The sequence below is a fragment of the Melanostigma gelatinosum genome (assembly GCF_949748355.1).
Source record: "Melanostigma gelatinosum genome assembly, chromosome: 15".
Lineage (NCBI taxonomy): Eukaryota > Metazoa > Chordata > Actinopteri > Perciformes > Zoarcidae > Melanostigma > Melanostigma gelatinosum.
The window spans coordinates 15,431,335-15,446,177 of record NC_136648.1 but is presented as its reverse complement, the minus strand read 5'-3'; the positions used below and the strand labels follow the sequence as shown (position 1 = coordinate 15,446,177).

At 42.7% G+C, this 14,843-nt stretch overlaps 1 protein-coding gene across 2 annotated transcripts in view; it reads left to right on the top strand.

Moving 5' to 3' along the window:
- Window positions 1-14,843, top strand: part of ephb1 (EPH receptor B1) — a gene marked incomplete at its 5' end in the record, with an annotated part of 141,711 nt that overhangs the window by 98,388 nt on the left and 28,480 nt on the right. For both annotated transcript variants that reach the window (XM_079284599.1, XM_079284600.1), the window contains one exon: window positions 8,862-8,986. In XM_079284599.1, coding sequence (XP_079140725.1) covers window positions 8,862-8,986 — 125 coding nt within the window. The remainder of the gene's footprint in view (window positions 1-8,861; window positions 8,987-14,843) is intronic.

Here is a 14,843-nt window from a genome sequence, read left to right as displayed (position 1 = left end):
ATGAAGAGGTTTACAGCATTTTATAGAAATTCTCTCGTCCGTTCATTTGTTATTTTTTATCCACTGCGCCCTCGCATGATGCAAGGCTGGGAGAGGTGGCGTAACAATAAGCATGTCCCATGTATAATAGTAGAGGTGTATTTTGAGTCTGGAGGACCATGGAAATTCCCAATGCAATAACAGTCATCATACATACAATGGGGTCATCGCAACAATCTACCCAATATATTGTAATTGTTGCAAAATGGGTAGTAATGTGAAAGAAAAACCACTGTAATCCAAATGAAGCCAGGGTGTTGGTGCCCATACTGTATATAAATAAAACCTTCTCTTCATCTCCTTATTAAAGCAGCGAAATGCCAACATTACAACCAAAACCCAGAAGAAAAGAACTTGATTGCTTCAGCATCAGAATGACAACTTCAGAACTTAACTGTATAACAAAAGCAAAGGATGGTACTGTTTGAACTCAACAGATGCACATTAAACAACCCGAATTCCACAAGATGTCCTCTCGATGCCAGAGCCAGGACCGGCATGAGAATAGACAGATTTCTTTCTTTATGTGACATAGTCATGTTTATGCGCATCTGGGATGGCCCAGGTACACACATAATCAGGACATGAAAGTTTGTTGTGTTCATTGAATCTTGCCATTGCATTTCCAATTTAGATTAGAAGTAGTTATCAGAAACACGTGACTCTGGAAAGCTATGATTTGGACTCTTAAATAATGGATGTGTGTCGTGGAAGTGTGCATAAGAGCTCACCCGTTTCATAAAACATCATCGAATGATCACTTCACATTTTTGGAGAATGGAGTTTATTTTTGCCTGAAGAATGTGGCACGGTTAACGTCTCCTTCATGTGCCTCTCGGCTCAGCCTGTCAAGGTGAGCCATTTCTGTCATGTGCTGTTGTGCTCAGCACGGCTGTTAAAAAGGTTTGAGATGAGTAAAATGATTGCTTAGCCGATAATGATTAATCAACATACCCTTTTGTTTATCTTCCATTTCAGCGATCCTTTTTGCAAACAACATGCGTGGATGTGCCTCGGCTTAATATGGAAGTAAATTGCTCGTGCGTTTATATGTGCACTCATTTCCTGTGCGACACGGAGAAGCGATTGCGGTTCTCACTGTGAACGTGTCCCAAAAATGAGGGCCTGTAATATCAATCACGTGCACGTACATCTCTGTTTGAAAAGGGACTGCTTCACTAATGTTCAATCTCATGTCAATTTACTGTCCGTATCGTGACTGGCTTATCCACAGCAAACAACATTCGCCAATAGCACACCTAAACCTACAGCTGCAGTCTCAGGTCGAGCAAAAGCAAGAAAATATGTGTTTAATAAAAAGGTTTAACTTTTAAGTTTCTGTCGTTTCAAAGTCTCACAGTTCTGTCTGGTTAAAATAATGACAAGAGGCCTTCATACCAAAATAAGCCTTTCTTGCTCAAAATCACATCATCAGGCTCAAAAGCACATTATCGGGCACGGGTTTGTGTTTGTGGGGATAAATAGAGCTTTCCCATGAGATTTAGTCTGTTGACAAAGGTACATTCTAGTACTATAAGTATGTCAACCTATGGGAGAACAGATAGGTGAAGTGTTCCTTTACTTCAGATTACGCAGGAAAGATGAAGTTTGCGCTCGTCTCACTGGAGTCTTTGCCTTTTCAACTTGACGTGGCTTTCGTGTGACCTGTCGTGAGATGAAGGAAAACCAAGAGACCACCTGTAAAAGAGTAAGGCAGCAGTCATTAGAGGGGTTGTGGTGTAAATTGGCCACGAGGAGACAAAGGTGAGAGGAGGAAAAGTGGACCAGGAGGAGGAGATGAGGGAATAATGGAGGTGAGGAGGAAGTTGAAGGGATTTAGTGTGGATCACCGAAGAGGCCATTTAACTGCCCTCGATCCCAGTGCGTGTCTCTGGGAGGAATGACTGATCAATAGTGTGATTTAGGAGTTCACTCACTGCCTGTGCTCTCCAGGAGATGCACACACACACACACACACAGATACAGACATACAAAGACTATATACGGTGCCCTCTTCTGTGATCATTCACACCTGGTCTGAATTGAGTCATCTTTATCTAGCTGTTGAACCATAGACATTTGTCTCTCTCTTTGTGAAATAGTGTGGTTTCATTTTAAGGGTCGGACACACTCTCTGCATTCAGTGAATTTATTAAATTGCTGAATTACCACAATGAGAAATATATAGTAGTCAGGTTGTGGCCGATAAAAAGTGCTGCTGGTGAAAACTGCAGACATGCCGTCCATGATTCATTGTGTAATCCATCCTGGACACTTAACTTACACCCATTACTGATTCAGATGGTGAGTGGATTTTCCGTCTTTTACACATTTTACAACTCCTTTCTACTCTGGGTGGTTATGTGGGGGTAGTTTGATGAACAATATGAAAACAAAGTCAGTAAATCTCGTGGCTGGTGCTATCTTTTTCAACAAATGCCTGATGCTCAACAGTTCTCTGGTCTTACTGGCACAGCCTTCTTGACCTAGATTATGTGCCAACAGTCCCTCAGACCACAGAATGCCAACTATATCTACAAACAATCCTTCTCCACTTAGCCGCTCTGTTTGGAGAGCTATTCCCACAGAAATGCAAACACCTCTTTCCCCAGCCTTCTTTGGGCAAGTACGACCAGGTGGGTGCGCATTCAAGATACTAAGATGTTATGCGCCAGACGGAAATCCAAACAACCGGATGATTTAAAGAGATCTGCGTTCTGTGGGGTTCTAAAGTCAGATGAGATGTTAGGCAAACATGTCTGTGGAGGGTATTCCAGACACTACTCATGTCTTTACAGTTTACAGCTTACAAAGTCTTTCCATTTGTTTTTTGGGGGTTTCCTTATTCTTTGTTTTCTTTCCCCCCCTTTCCCTGTTGCTTCCATGTATCAGAGCTAGGGTGTCCATCATCTTAGACAGTTGTTCAGGCTCTCTCAGAGTGCTGTTTTCATTTCATTTCATGCCTGTTCTCATAAATGTTGGATCCCGTCCCTGGACCCAAAAAGAGAGGTATTAGCTGCAGGCAAACCTAAAAGTGTGGGCTTGAATGCTACTGAGCCTGCTCATCAATTCTGATGGTTTAACATAGTGTATTAAGTGACGTTAGGAAGTGTGTGTGTGTGTGTTTGTAGCTAGTGAAAGTAAGCTTATGCAGTGTACAGGTCCTTATTTTTAATTTTAATTTTAATTTTTAATTTTATTTAATTTTTATTTTATTCTTTAACATTTTTTATTCACTCTGTGTAGATAATTTATTGACCCTAGGGTCACATTGTGTTTTTTATTCTTTTAAATGTCTGCTCTGTTAAGCACTTTGTGATAGTACTGTCTGTGAAAAGCGCTATATAAATAAAATTCATTCATTCATTCATTCATTATTTTAATAACATAGAGCTCCGTTCAGAATCCTCCGCGTTTAATGTGATTTTGAAAATAATTGCAACCGTGGTTCCTTGACAGAAATCCATGGTGCTGAACTGAACCCTCTTTATGATGTTTGAGAGAGGCCCATTACCATGTAGTCATGGCTGGCTTGGCCATCTGAGGCCCTACTAATAGGCAGGGTAGTAGTTAAACCTATGCCTTCGACAGAGGCACAGCACATGACTATAGGCTGCTCTCCTCTTATCTGAGACACTGAGCCCCTGTTAGGAGGCTGCGTGGTTCAATGGTGTGCCAGCATCTTAAAGCACAAACCGCAAGTGCACTACAGAGACAGAGCGACTTGGCTTGAACTCATGGTTGTGAGTGTGGCCATATGTTACGTTTGCTTTTTTCTTGTTGTCGAATGGGAATTCGGTCCAAGATCAGCTGACCAAATATAGTGCGAACTTTCTGTCCAATCGTTTCACTGAGAGTCACTGAGGCAGAGCAGGAAATTCCAGCTGGGAATTTAGAATTGAAAGCTGTGCTGCATGGGGAACACAGGCGGCCGTGTGCAGTCCATCTTTCAGGAATCTCACCACGAGAGAGAAGACGCGGTGAGGGGAGAGAGAGAGAGCGAGCGTTAGAGATGTTAGATAATTATTTTGGGGTGGAACTAGAATGTGTTCATTTTGGGGAAACATAAGCGTTTAGGGAGCTTTACCCATACAAAAGACTAAAAGTAAGGATATCGCTGCGTGTTTTGACCATTCTTTATATTTGTCACTAATGAGTCCCCTAACTTTATGGAAGTGCACTAATAAAACACTGGAGTGCACTTCTAGGATGTGGAACAGCATGTTTGATATGCTGACTGACCCCTCTCCATATGAATTATGGGGACTGCACACTGATGTATCAATAATGAAAACAGAGGCTCAGGTCTGTGCCAGACATGTAAAATGATGCCCCAGCTCATCTGTATTCCAAAGTAGATTAATCGTACAAAGGTAAAGAAGCTTTTATTCTTTCATCACTTTCTTTCAAACCCTCTCTCACCTTTTTTCTCCCCGCATCTCCTCTCCTTCTCTCTCACTTTCTCTCTGTCTCCGTCAGACACGGGGAGGCTTTGACTTTGATTAATGGTGAGCCAAGCTCTGCATTAAAAGCCAGGGGCAGCGAGTGGGGCCAGAACAAAAGTGGAGCACAGGAGCAAGGGATGGGAGGGATGGAGGGAGGAGAGAGAGGAGTGCAGGACACAGTCACCAATCACTGTCAGCATCGTCGTCCCAGGGTGACAGTGGGGGACGCAATGGAGGGGACAGCGGTGCTTCATTGGGCTGAACCTCACCCTGATACAGGCACAGCACATTGTCTCTGACAGCCTCTTCCCACATAGGCTACGAGGACACACGGAGACACATTCTGAACATGTGCACACGCTCTTCTCTCTCCTGCTTTTCCTCTCAAACACGGTCACTGTGTGTCCAGAGGGACACGGCAGTGAGAAAAGTTTTTCATGTATTCATAGGCAGTGTTGTGAGAATTTGTGTTGGAAAGGTAGAATTTCGAAGAAATCAATCCAGAATTTACACTTGCTAGCCTAATATGTCCGATTAAATTGCCATTGTATTAAACTTCATTAAGTTTGACGTTGCGTTTGTGTTAGCTAGGGTTCGCTTTGCCTCAGCTGACAGTGATATATTCCCGTCTTTGTCATTTTCAGTTGGCATAGAAACTTTCTTAGCACTCACTAAGTTGTTGGTCAAAAAGAACAAACACGGCATGAGTTGTGGGGGTTGCTCTGGCACAGGAAGATGATGTCTCAATCTTTAAACCCACCCACAAAGCTCTGATTGACTCGGTTGTTTCTCCAAATTGGGTTAAAAGCCCTCAATAAACACAACCACATACCTTTTTGAATTGCCAAAAAGAAACCTGAGATGTGGGCCGTGATTCATAGGTCTCAACCCAGGCTATATACACGAGCAAAAGGTTTAATCACGAGACGCTTTGAAACTAATTATCTGGTAAAAAATGTATGTTATTCTGTCTGTGCGCCTGAATGCACGAATTGAGTTGGGACCAGGACTCGGGTCTGGGGCTGTGGTAATACCGCTCCTTCTCAGTCCCTTTTTTCCCCTAAAGGAGTGTCTGTGTGGAGTGCCCCTCCCCTGGGTCTGTCAGGAACAGTGTGTGCCTGTGGCTGGTAATTGATAATGCGGCCCAGGCAGCCCTGGCCCTGGTCAGTGGAGCGTGAACCAGCCTGAGAGGCAGAGAGGCTGAAGTGCACCGAGGTGAAGCTTAGCCCTCACACTCTCAGTCTAGGGTGAGAGAAGGAGAGGGAGGGAGGGAGGGAGGGAGAAAGGGAGGGAAAGCAGGAGGTGAGAGCCAATGGGAGGCATGTAACAGAATCCATTTGCAGTGACAAGAATAACACAGCTCATTCATTTGTTTACAGCTACATTTTAGGTAATTATCTGAGACTTAAATCATCTACTTCCCCAAATCACAGATGCAGAATAAAGCCGTCTTTTGTACAAAACACAATTTACAACAACAGCCCCACTGAGTGAGAAGTGCGGGGGCTTTTCTCCTCACATAACTCCTTTGACCATCGAGTGGTTATTCTGGGGTGAAGTACAACGAGAGGAAAATAAATAGAATAAGCATTGAAGGAGTCTGATGAAAAACAAAACAAAAAAGATCATTTAGCGGTGAGAGGGTGCTATTTGCAGCCTTTTGAATCGAGGAGTTATTCACAAAATGGTGGAGTGGAGTGGGAGACCAGGTGGAGCGATGACTAGGCCTCAGCAGCGAGCAGGCCGAGAGCCAAGAGGCTGATGGGCACGACATGAAGAGCATGGGCTTGTGTTGGGCTGTATTTATTCCTGCAGACATGGGGGTGGAGATTCGTTTTCCAGCTCTGTATACAAGCACGAGGGCTTTGAACTTAAGCAGAATCCGTTTTCAATCAAACTTACTTGTATACGTTCACAAGCTGTTTTGATGAGTATGTTTGGTTGGATTCATATTTGAACTTTGAAACTAAATTAGAGTTTATCTTAGCACCTTGGATGAGTCTGTGATCATACAGTATATTTTGGGGCATATTCACATGGCATTAAAGATATTCATTTGTATATAAAAGCAAAGTAATTTGTATTTTTGTTTTATAAACTTGATTTATGTCTGTCTCTATGTTAGATTGATTTATTCATAATAAATATTCTACCAAAAGAACCTGAAACCAGCAAGCAATAATCAAATTTAAATCGTTTTAAAACAACATCCTACACTCAAAAATGAATCTGCTTCATCAGGACTGTGCATGCGATTTGATCAGTTTATATTAGTGCTGGCAACATGATTAAACAGCTGTGCAACTGTCATCAAATTCTGATTAAAATGTTGCTCTGCACTGATTGGTGCATGCAAGTACGAGCCATGACATTTGTTTTCACCCGAGCCCGTCCACCTCAAACCGGTGAGAAGAGCAGAGAGGAAAACACAATACAGAAATCTCTGGAGTGCAAGAGCTACACCTGTTTTGAAAATATCGTGTTCATGTAGGACCACACCATTTAAGAAGATGATGAAGAAATATATTTGCAGGGCCTTAAATCCATTGAAAAATCCTCTGCTACACAGCAAATGGTGCATTTCAACAACAATTGAACAGTGGGTTTGTTTCGAACAAATAGAGGAAAACAGAACATGACAATTAGCATAACCAATGAAAAGACAAAATACACCCAAAACCTTTTACTTGATTATCAGGGATCAAAATGAGCCCTGGGAAGTGTATGATAGCATGAACTGTGCAGATTTTTAAAATCTCACTCACCAGCTACCGCCCAAGACAGCACTGTCTGTGACATTTAGAAACGTGTCAGTGAGCCCCTAGATTACACATATTAACACAACAAATAGATGCAGAAAAGTCAATATCGGCACCGGGGAAATGTACTTTTACCTCGCAGAGGAGACAGTCTGAGCTGCCCTGATGCAACTGTCAGCGGGGACAAGATATCCGCAGATTTGTTAAATGTCAACAGTGTGGAAATCTGCCAAGGTATCACAGCAAAAAGACAGGGGGATGGACTCTGCAATGGCATGTGATACCTAGTCTGATGGTAAATTAAGCTCTTATTACAGACGTGTAGTCCAGATAACAGATAAGAAGCTCATCAGATGCTGCCCTTGTTCAGACGTAGGTCTTGTTACATCTGAGTAATAAATATCCAGTGTTTCAACAGCGTGTGGTATTTGTGACTTCAGTCATTAAATGCAGTTCTACTCAGGCTTCTGTCGAACTGAAATTTAAAGATGTGAAATCATACACAGAAACAAAGCGCTCACACAATCAATTTTGTGTCATGTTTATCGAGTGATGTCTGGATCAGCAAATCAGATAAACCACTCCCCTTCATGTTAGATTTGCTCATTGCATTTTAACGTACATTCCTGAACATGTCTAAGCGAATGGCTCCTGAATGAGAGCTATTTAATTTGACCCTACATGCTGTTCTGATGAATACATTTCTGTGGCACTGGGCATTATACTGTTAAATTGGATGCATGTATTCTAGGTAATTTTACTGGCACACAATCATGGTATAACTGTAACACAAAAGTCCAGTTAAGCTATTTCTGTGGCCGCATGAATTACTTTAAACATGCCGTTCTAGAACATTGGAGAATGACTTGTATTAAGACATCATTGTCTCGAAATATGGCATGACTTGTTTTCTTTCCTGCCATAATACAATTTTACAAAAACCAACGGCGATTATTATTAGACATTACTACGTCATGTTGTTTAGTATTACCATATGTAGGCCTTTGGAACTTAATTCCTGCATCCAATGCATCCTGAGGATGCCACACTTAGTGCTCTTATAATCCAAAGCCAAACTGATTCAGTCCAAAAGCAGACTAAATCCTACATGATTGGTTGCTGGACTCACGCCGGACTCATGGTGACTGACCATTCTAGCGCAAAGGTAGCCGGAGTCCTGCTAAGCAGTCCACACCCTCAAATCTTTCCCAAATCTGGCAGCCTTATTTTGGCCAAAGCCAGCACATATTTGGTCCTGCAGCACCAGAACATGGCTGAGTGATTGGCTCTGCTGGCTACCTGGGTACTGATGAGAGTGGCAGTTGTTTAAACTCGGGTTCTGTGCTGATTACTGATACCTAATGATGGTTCGTTCTGGGTACATACATTGGATGATATGTATTGCAATTGTGCACTAATTGTAGAATGCGCACCGTCATCCTTGGAAGTCTTAGCGTGGATAATGTACCAACTATAACTAGCTGTCATAAAACAGAGCCTGCTTGATGTATACGGCTGGGTGTTGTTCTTTTCCAACAGTTTGGGTTGGTATATCTGTTATAATAAATGCTTTTCTAGAAATGTATTGATTTTGTGTTACTCTCTCTGTCCCCGACAGCTCCCTCCATAGTTCCCATCATGCACCAGATCAGCTCCACAATGAATAGCTTCACACTGTCTTGGCCACAACCAGAACAGCCCAATGGCATTATTCTGGACTATGAACTGCGCTACTACGAAAAGGTAAGATGAGTGTGTGTGTGTGTGTGTGTGTTTGTAAATGCATGAATTTGCATGTTTATATCCTATGCATATACAGTATACTGTCAGTCTATATTTATTTGTGTGAAGTGCCAGCTCTTGTGTTGTCTCCTACTCTGCACATGCATAGCAAACTGCATGTAAAGCACTCCGAGACTCCCCTGGGTTGATAATGTGTTCTTTCACTGTGTTCACTCCATCTCTCCCACTGTTCCTTGGTTTCTGCTGCTGATGAAGTAAATAAGTTGACCTCTGCTCCAGGCCCACTCTGCACACTGCAGCAACTTGTCCTGCTGTGAAAATGCATTGCATCTGGGGGGGGGGGTCACATCGACCCGTCTACTCGCACACAATACGTCTGCTTTATTAAGTCGCTGGCCCTACCCCACAGCGCCACTGCTGCTCCAGTATTGACCTGTAGGCTTTTCCCAAGGCCTTGGACATAATCGGAGACTCCAGCTTTTTGTTTGGGCCCTTGTTTGTCCTCCTAAAGCTGATCAATAGTTATAGCAAGGTTGGTCATGCTCTTTTTTTTCCACACGTCTTTGTCATCTGAAACTAAGGCTTTTGTTGTTGCACCTTCACCCATGTTCTGCTCTCCAAGTAAAAGACAAAAATCAATATAGTTTTATAAATGTTTTTCTTTTTCTGTTGAGTTATTTATTTCCCACAAACTCATGTTGGCTACGGTTCCGTGGATCAATATTCACAGCTCCACCTTAGAATAGTGTTTGTCACATTTAGCATTTTCTATCGGGGAGAACAACACATTTTAAATGATGTTTGCAGTTGGAAACTCAGTTATCCAATAATAGCTGCATTGCTTGCTCTTTCCCCCTCTGGCATTGCACAGGTCATGAAATTGAATCCGATTGCCATTGCCTTGAGAAACCTTATCTGCCAGACAGCTTAGTGTCGTGTAAATAACACTCACACAGCCTCCCATTAGCTCATGAATATCAATGAAACCAAATCCTGTTGATGTTTATGTAGCATGCCTTCTCACAAAAAGATGAGTACGGCGTAATCACAAATTACTGAATTAACAAGGACAAGATTGCTAATTGCACTGGGATGATTCAGGTGACAGAAAGGTTGCGCTTTACGCTGTCTACCTCTGTCTCAATGTACCTTTCTATCACCCTGTACGTGTGTCTATCTAGAAGATGTACCACCATGTGAGTTTGAGTTTAAGACACATGAGATGAGTCAGAGTGATTGCTTTGTTACACCGGGCTGTGGAGATGAGATTGCCACATTGGCGGTCCTCCCGTGACACTCTGTAGTGTGGATGTGACAAGGCTTGTTATAGGCACTAAACATACTTTCCCTCCGCCAGCCACTGCTGTCCAAAGTGCCACTGCTGATGTGTTTTTGTGCTTGATTAAGCAGCAACCCTCAGAAGCAAAAAAAACAACAAAACAGATGGTGGCAAATCTAATGCCATGTGTGTCATTTCCATACCAGTTGAAATGTATTACACGCATGCATGATGAAAAGTCTGCATACATTCTCAGTGTCACACATGTTGGCTCGGGTTGCTGCATGTTTAACCTCCTTGTTGCACATATTGAGAAGCCGGGAACTAAATTGCCTTCCTTCGAGGTTAGTCCTGCCAGCTCTCCATTGATTCTCTGAATGCTTGAGAGGTCCCGAAAATCTGGAAGTTTCATGCAGGCCGTAAAGTGATGATGTGGTCTTTTAGTCATAAATGGCAATTATGGAGGGATGCCTCTCACCATATCGATCACAGACTCCCAGCTTTACCCATTGCTATGTGTATATATGTTATCAAATATATAATGGCCTCGCTATTCTCACCTTCTTTTTTATGTATCTCACTGATGCTTGCATTAATCTGAGAGCAGTCACACTGTTACGGTTCTGCAGTTGATTGTCTCAGCGTGCCTGGCACAGTCCGCTAGTCTTTAGCACAGCAGAGCGCTTTCTCTCTACAAACTCTTAACAGGAAGCTCCCTATACCCATTTACAAGAGCCACTTCTCCAGCAGCATGGCATCGTCACACTCTGCATTGAGTAATACCTCGGGGTGATCATAAAAGAACATTCAACTCTTTGTCTTTTTACAACCTTTGCTTAATGTTGTAGTTTTACCAATCAGCCTGATAATATTATTCTAGACGCACATTTTTTCATCCAAAATGTAAGTAATTTAGGCTTTTGTTGTGGCTTGATTTGATGATTTGACAGTTCACAGTAAAGGGTAAGTAATAACATATGAAGTTGTCCTGGGATCAAGGTCCACTGATAGTTTTGAGCTGTGGACATTGTGCTTACATGGTTGTGTGATCGGGCACCCTGTTGGGCCGTAAGCCGTAAGCATGGATGTATTAAGAAGAACTGGATGTTTCAAGATATTCACTCAAACAAATGTTCACCAGGCACATCCAGGACGTACACATGAATGGCACAAAAATATTGTCATTAATACAGCTTCCTTATTTGGGCCAGTGTTTATCACATGACCTGCAATTCCATCGGTGGCCACTACCCTAAAAAAGCTCTGTTCCTTGACACAACTTCACAGTTTTGTCTATTAGCCTGGATTGAGACTGGATTGAGACAGCAGCCCTTTTGCAAGAGGCTGCATGTTATTTAAGGTGCCATTGAGATAAAGAGATACAATCCAAGAAGTCTAGTTTGAGTAACAGTGTAAGGTGTTTCAAGGCTTATCAGAGTAGAAACATCTGTTAGCTTGTGATGACCCCCCCCCCTCTCTTTCTCTCTCTCTCTTTCTTTCGCTCTCTTTACGACCACAAAAAACAAGTATTGTTTATCAATCTCCTACAATACTTTCAATACTGACAGCGCTGCACACGCATCCTTTACACACAACAAGCAGTGTTGTCCATGGTTCCAAAACAAAATTGTTGACAAATAGTGCACGTGGTAGGAAAATGTCAAATTGCACCGCAGCAGTGAGTGGGAGTGGGAGACGGTGACCTGTATCGTTTGGCTCTTTTTACATACAAGTCTTGCATCAACAACAAAAAACTGATGCAATTCAGGCTTTTATTCATAAATATAATAAATCTGTTTTCAAAAGTTACCTGGTTCCCTCACAAACCCGCTTCCGCGGCCTATGGCATGACGAAAAGGGACGGTAATGTTTAAATGGAATGCGTTTTGCAGTTTCACCTGAAAGCCGTAGTGAGTGCTGAAGGCTGTTCTCTCAATAGGCTTCACACCCTTTTTCAACCCACCATCTCATTGCAGAGTAAGTGGTGCTGGGACTCCGTAAATTGGGAAGCAAGACGAAGTAAATTAAAGGTTTTCAGAGGAAAAAGTAGAATCCCATACTCCCGGTCTCTCCATTTTTCTCATACCATTTTTCCTCTGGTTGCCTGAAAATTTGGGGAGGGTGGAAATAACTCAGCATAGCGGAGGTCAGGCCTTCCATTAAGGCTGGAGCAGAGCAGCCACTGGCTCTGAGTACTGATGGCTCTGTGTGTATTGGTGTCAGAGGGACGGTGTGTGCATGTGTGCGGGAGCTTCTGACGGTGTTTGTGTGTGTGTGTGTCAGCAGTAGTCCAGGTGCATCCATTCTGGCGGACAGCAGTACCGTCATGCTGCAATGTGAGGAATTCAAGAATCAAATACAAGTTTACAACATGTCACCATGGATCTGCAGCACACTGACCATAGCACCATCTGCCTTTTTGGCACTCTGAAATCCCCCCTTGTACTTTACATACATTAGCAATTCCTCAGAAGAGAAGCCAGGAGTAAGTATGTATTCTTCTCTACCTGCCAGCCTTCAGAGTCGACCACTTTTGTATACGCACACAGATGTTATAAAGACACGTTGAGATTTTGAATGGAACCCGTGAAAGGCAGTACTTGTGCAGCACTCCCTCCGTCCCCTGCAAGGGTAGTCACATTTCCTCCCTCTGACTCCCTTCTTCTTTCCCTCTTTGTTTGCCCCCAACCCCGCTCACTCAGGCCTCTTTGTTAGTCTCCAGGTGAACGGAATGCATTCAAAGAGCCATCTAACAAGGAGGTGGCTGCAAAGAAAAAAATAGAAAAACGAACTGAAAGCACGAGGCAAATACATTTGACTTCAAATGATACCGTAGATAAGCTGATCTCATCTCTCTCTTAGTATGCTCACTAATGTTTGGCGTGTAGCTTTGCAGAATTCATTTTGTTGCCGTGCGGTGATATCGTTTTGTTTTTGCATTATTTTAGTTTCTTTATTTCCCAAAACGATTATCAGTCTTGAATGGTCTTTAATATCAGATATGATCACAATTGTATTTCCATTTCAACTAACTACCATTTTTTTTAGATTAGAAGTCTTGAGGCAACGGTAATCATTTGCATTTGGTAATGAAACCCATCTAATCCCTGAGATTTAAATTGTTAGCCCATATCGCTCCCCCTTTCTTTTCTTTTTGCCTTTTGACCGTAGGCAATACATTTTAATTTGAACATTAATGGGGGATGTCACTTATTTCTTTCATTTCCAATTTACAAACATAATCGTAGAATGTTCTAGCTCAGACACTCCCCTCACCCCTTTCTATTTGTGCATTTGTGCACGTGTGCATGTGTGTGAGCATGTGCAGAGGACACATGGTATCCACACTGACTGTCTTTGTGCCAGGTGGGCATGCTGCCCACACACGCACACACACACGTCATATGAAGTCAGGTTTATTTTTATAGCCCAATAGAAATATTGTCAGTTACAAAAAATAAATTGGAAGTTTTATCAAGAAAAAAAATGCAAGTATCTGACTTCCAGCAATTTGTTTGTTGTAGAGCCAGTGCTAGGGTGTTCCATCCAGTAAATTTAGTCAATCCTTTAAAATGGGTCCGATTTAAATATGTCAACATTTGCCCAATATCTGTTGTCAATGTGGTTCCAAGTAGGTATAGGTAGTTTGAGTATGTTATTGCACATCTTTGTCTATAAACAATATGTATTAGGAAGAGCATTCTGGCTAAGTTTGTGTCAGTGATTTTACTGAATGCTGCAAAGACCAAACTCCCCGCGGCGCTTCCTGTCTGTCACTCCTGGCAATGCTTTTGATTTGCTGCTCTGCCATCTGCCTTCCCACCTGAAACTCTGTCTTTATTTAGCAAGTTAGGGTGTGGTCCTCATAATCCCCATTTGACTGGCAGCAGGAGAGGACCTCTGGTGGCTGGAAGTCCCTCCTGGCATGGCCTTTTATTGGCTATCCCCTAACCTGCTGGAGTGCCAAATGCCACCTCATTTTATAAGTGGCAGATGTGGATGTGTGTGTGTGTGTGCGTGTATCTGTCTCATAATCCCTATTTGACTGGCAGCATGAAAGGAGCCATTCCTAGCTGGTGCTCCCTCAAGGGATTCTCCCCCATTGGCTGTTTGCCATCTGTATGCTCACCTCTTCTCCATACAAACTCAACAGATTGGGGGTGTGGTCCTGAGAAATACAGGAAGACTGATAGCAGCAATCGGCAATTCCGGACCCCAAGTGGTCCACTCATCCAGATGAATAGGCGACTATGGCTCCAGTCTCTCACGGGGCTTCGTGTCTTCTGCAGCTCTTTCAAACGTACAAGCTGCCTCTTTAAATTCCAGTTTCTGAATTTTAGAGTATTTGTATGCTGCGCATTGCCGATATGATAGATTGTGTGATCTAATGGACAAAAGGTCTGTGAGATGATTAAACTCTCTAACCCAGTTACATCCAGCATTCCATTTATAAACATTGCTTTCCTCTCAGAGATAGAATGAAAGCCTGTTGGTGCGATGCTCTCCTATTCCAAGCCCAAACATTTGTCTTCATCAAGCCCAGAGTGTCCAATAAGAGCTAATGTGATAGCACAAATC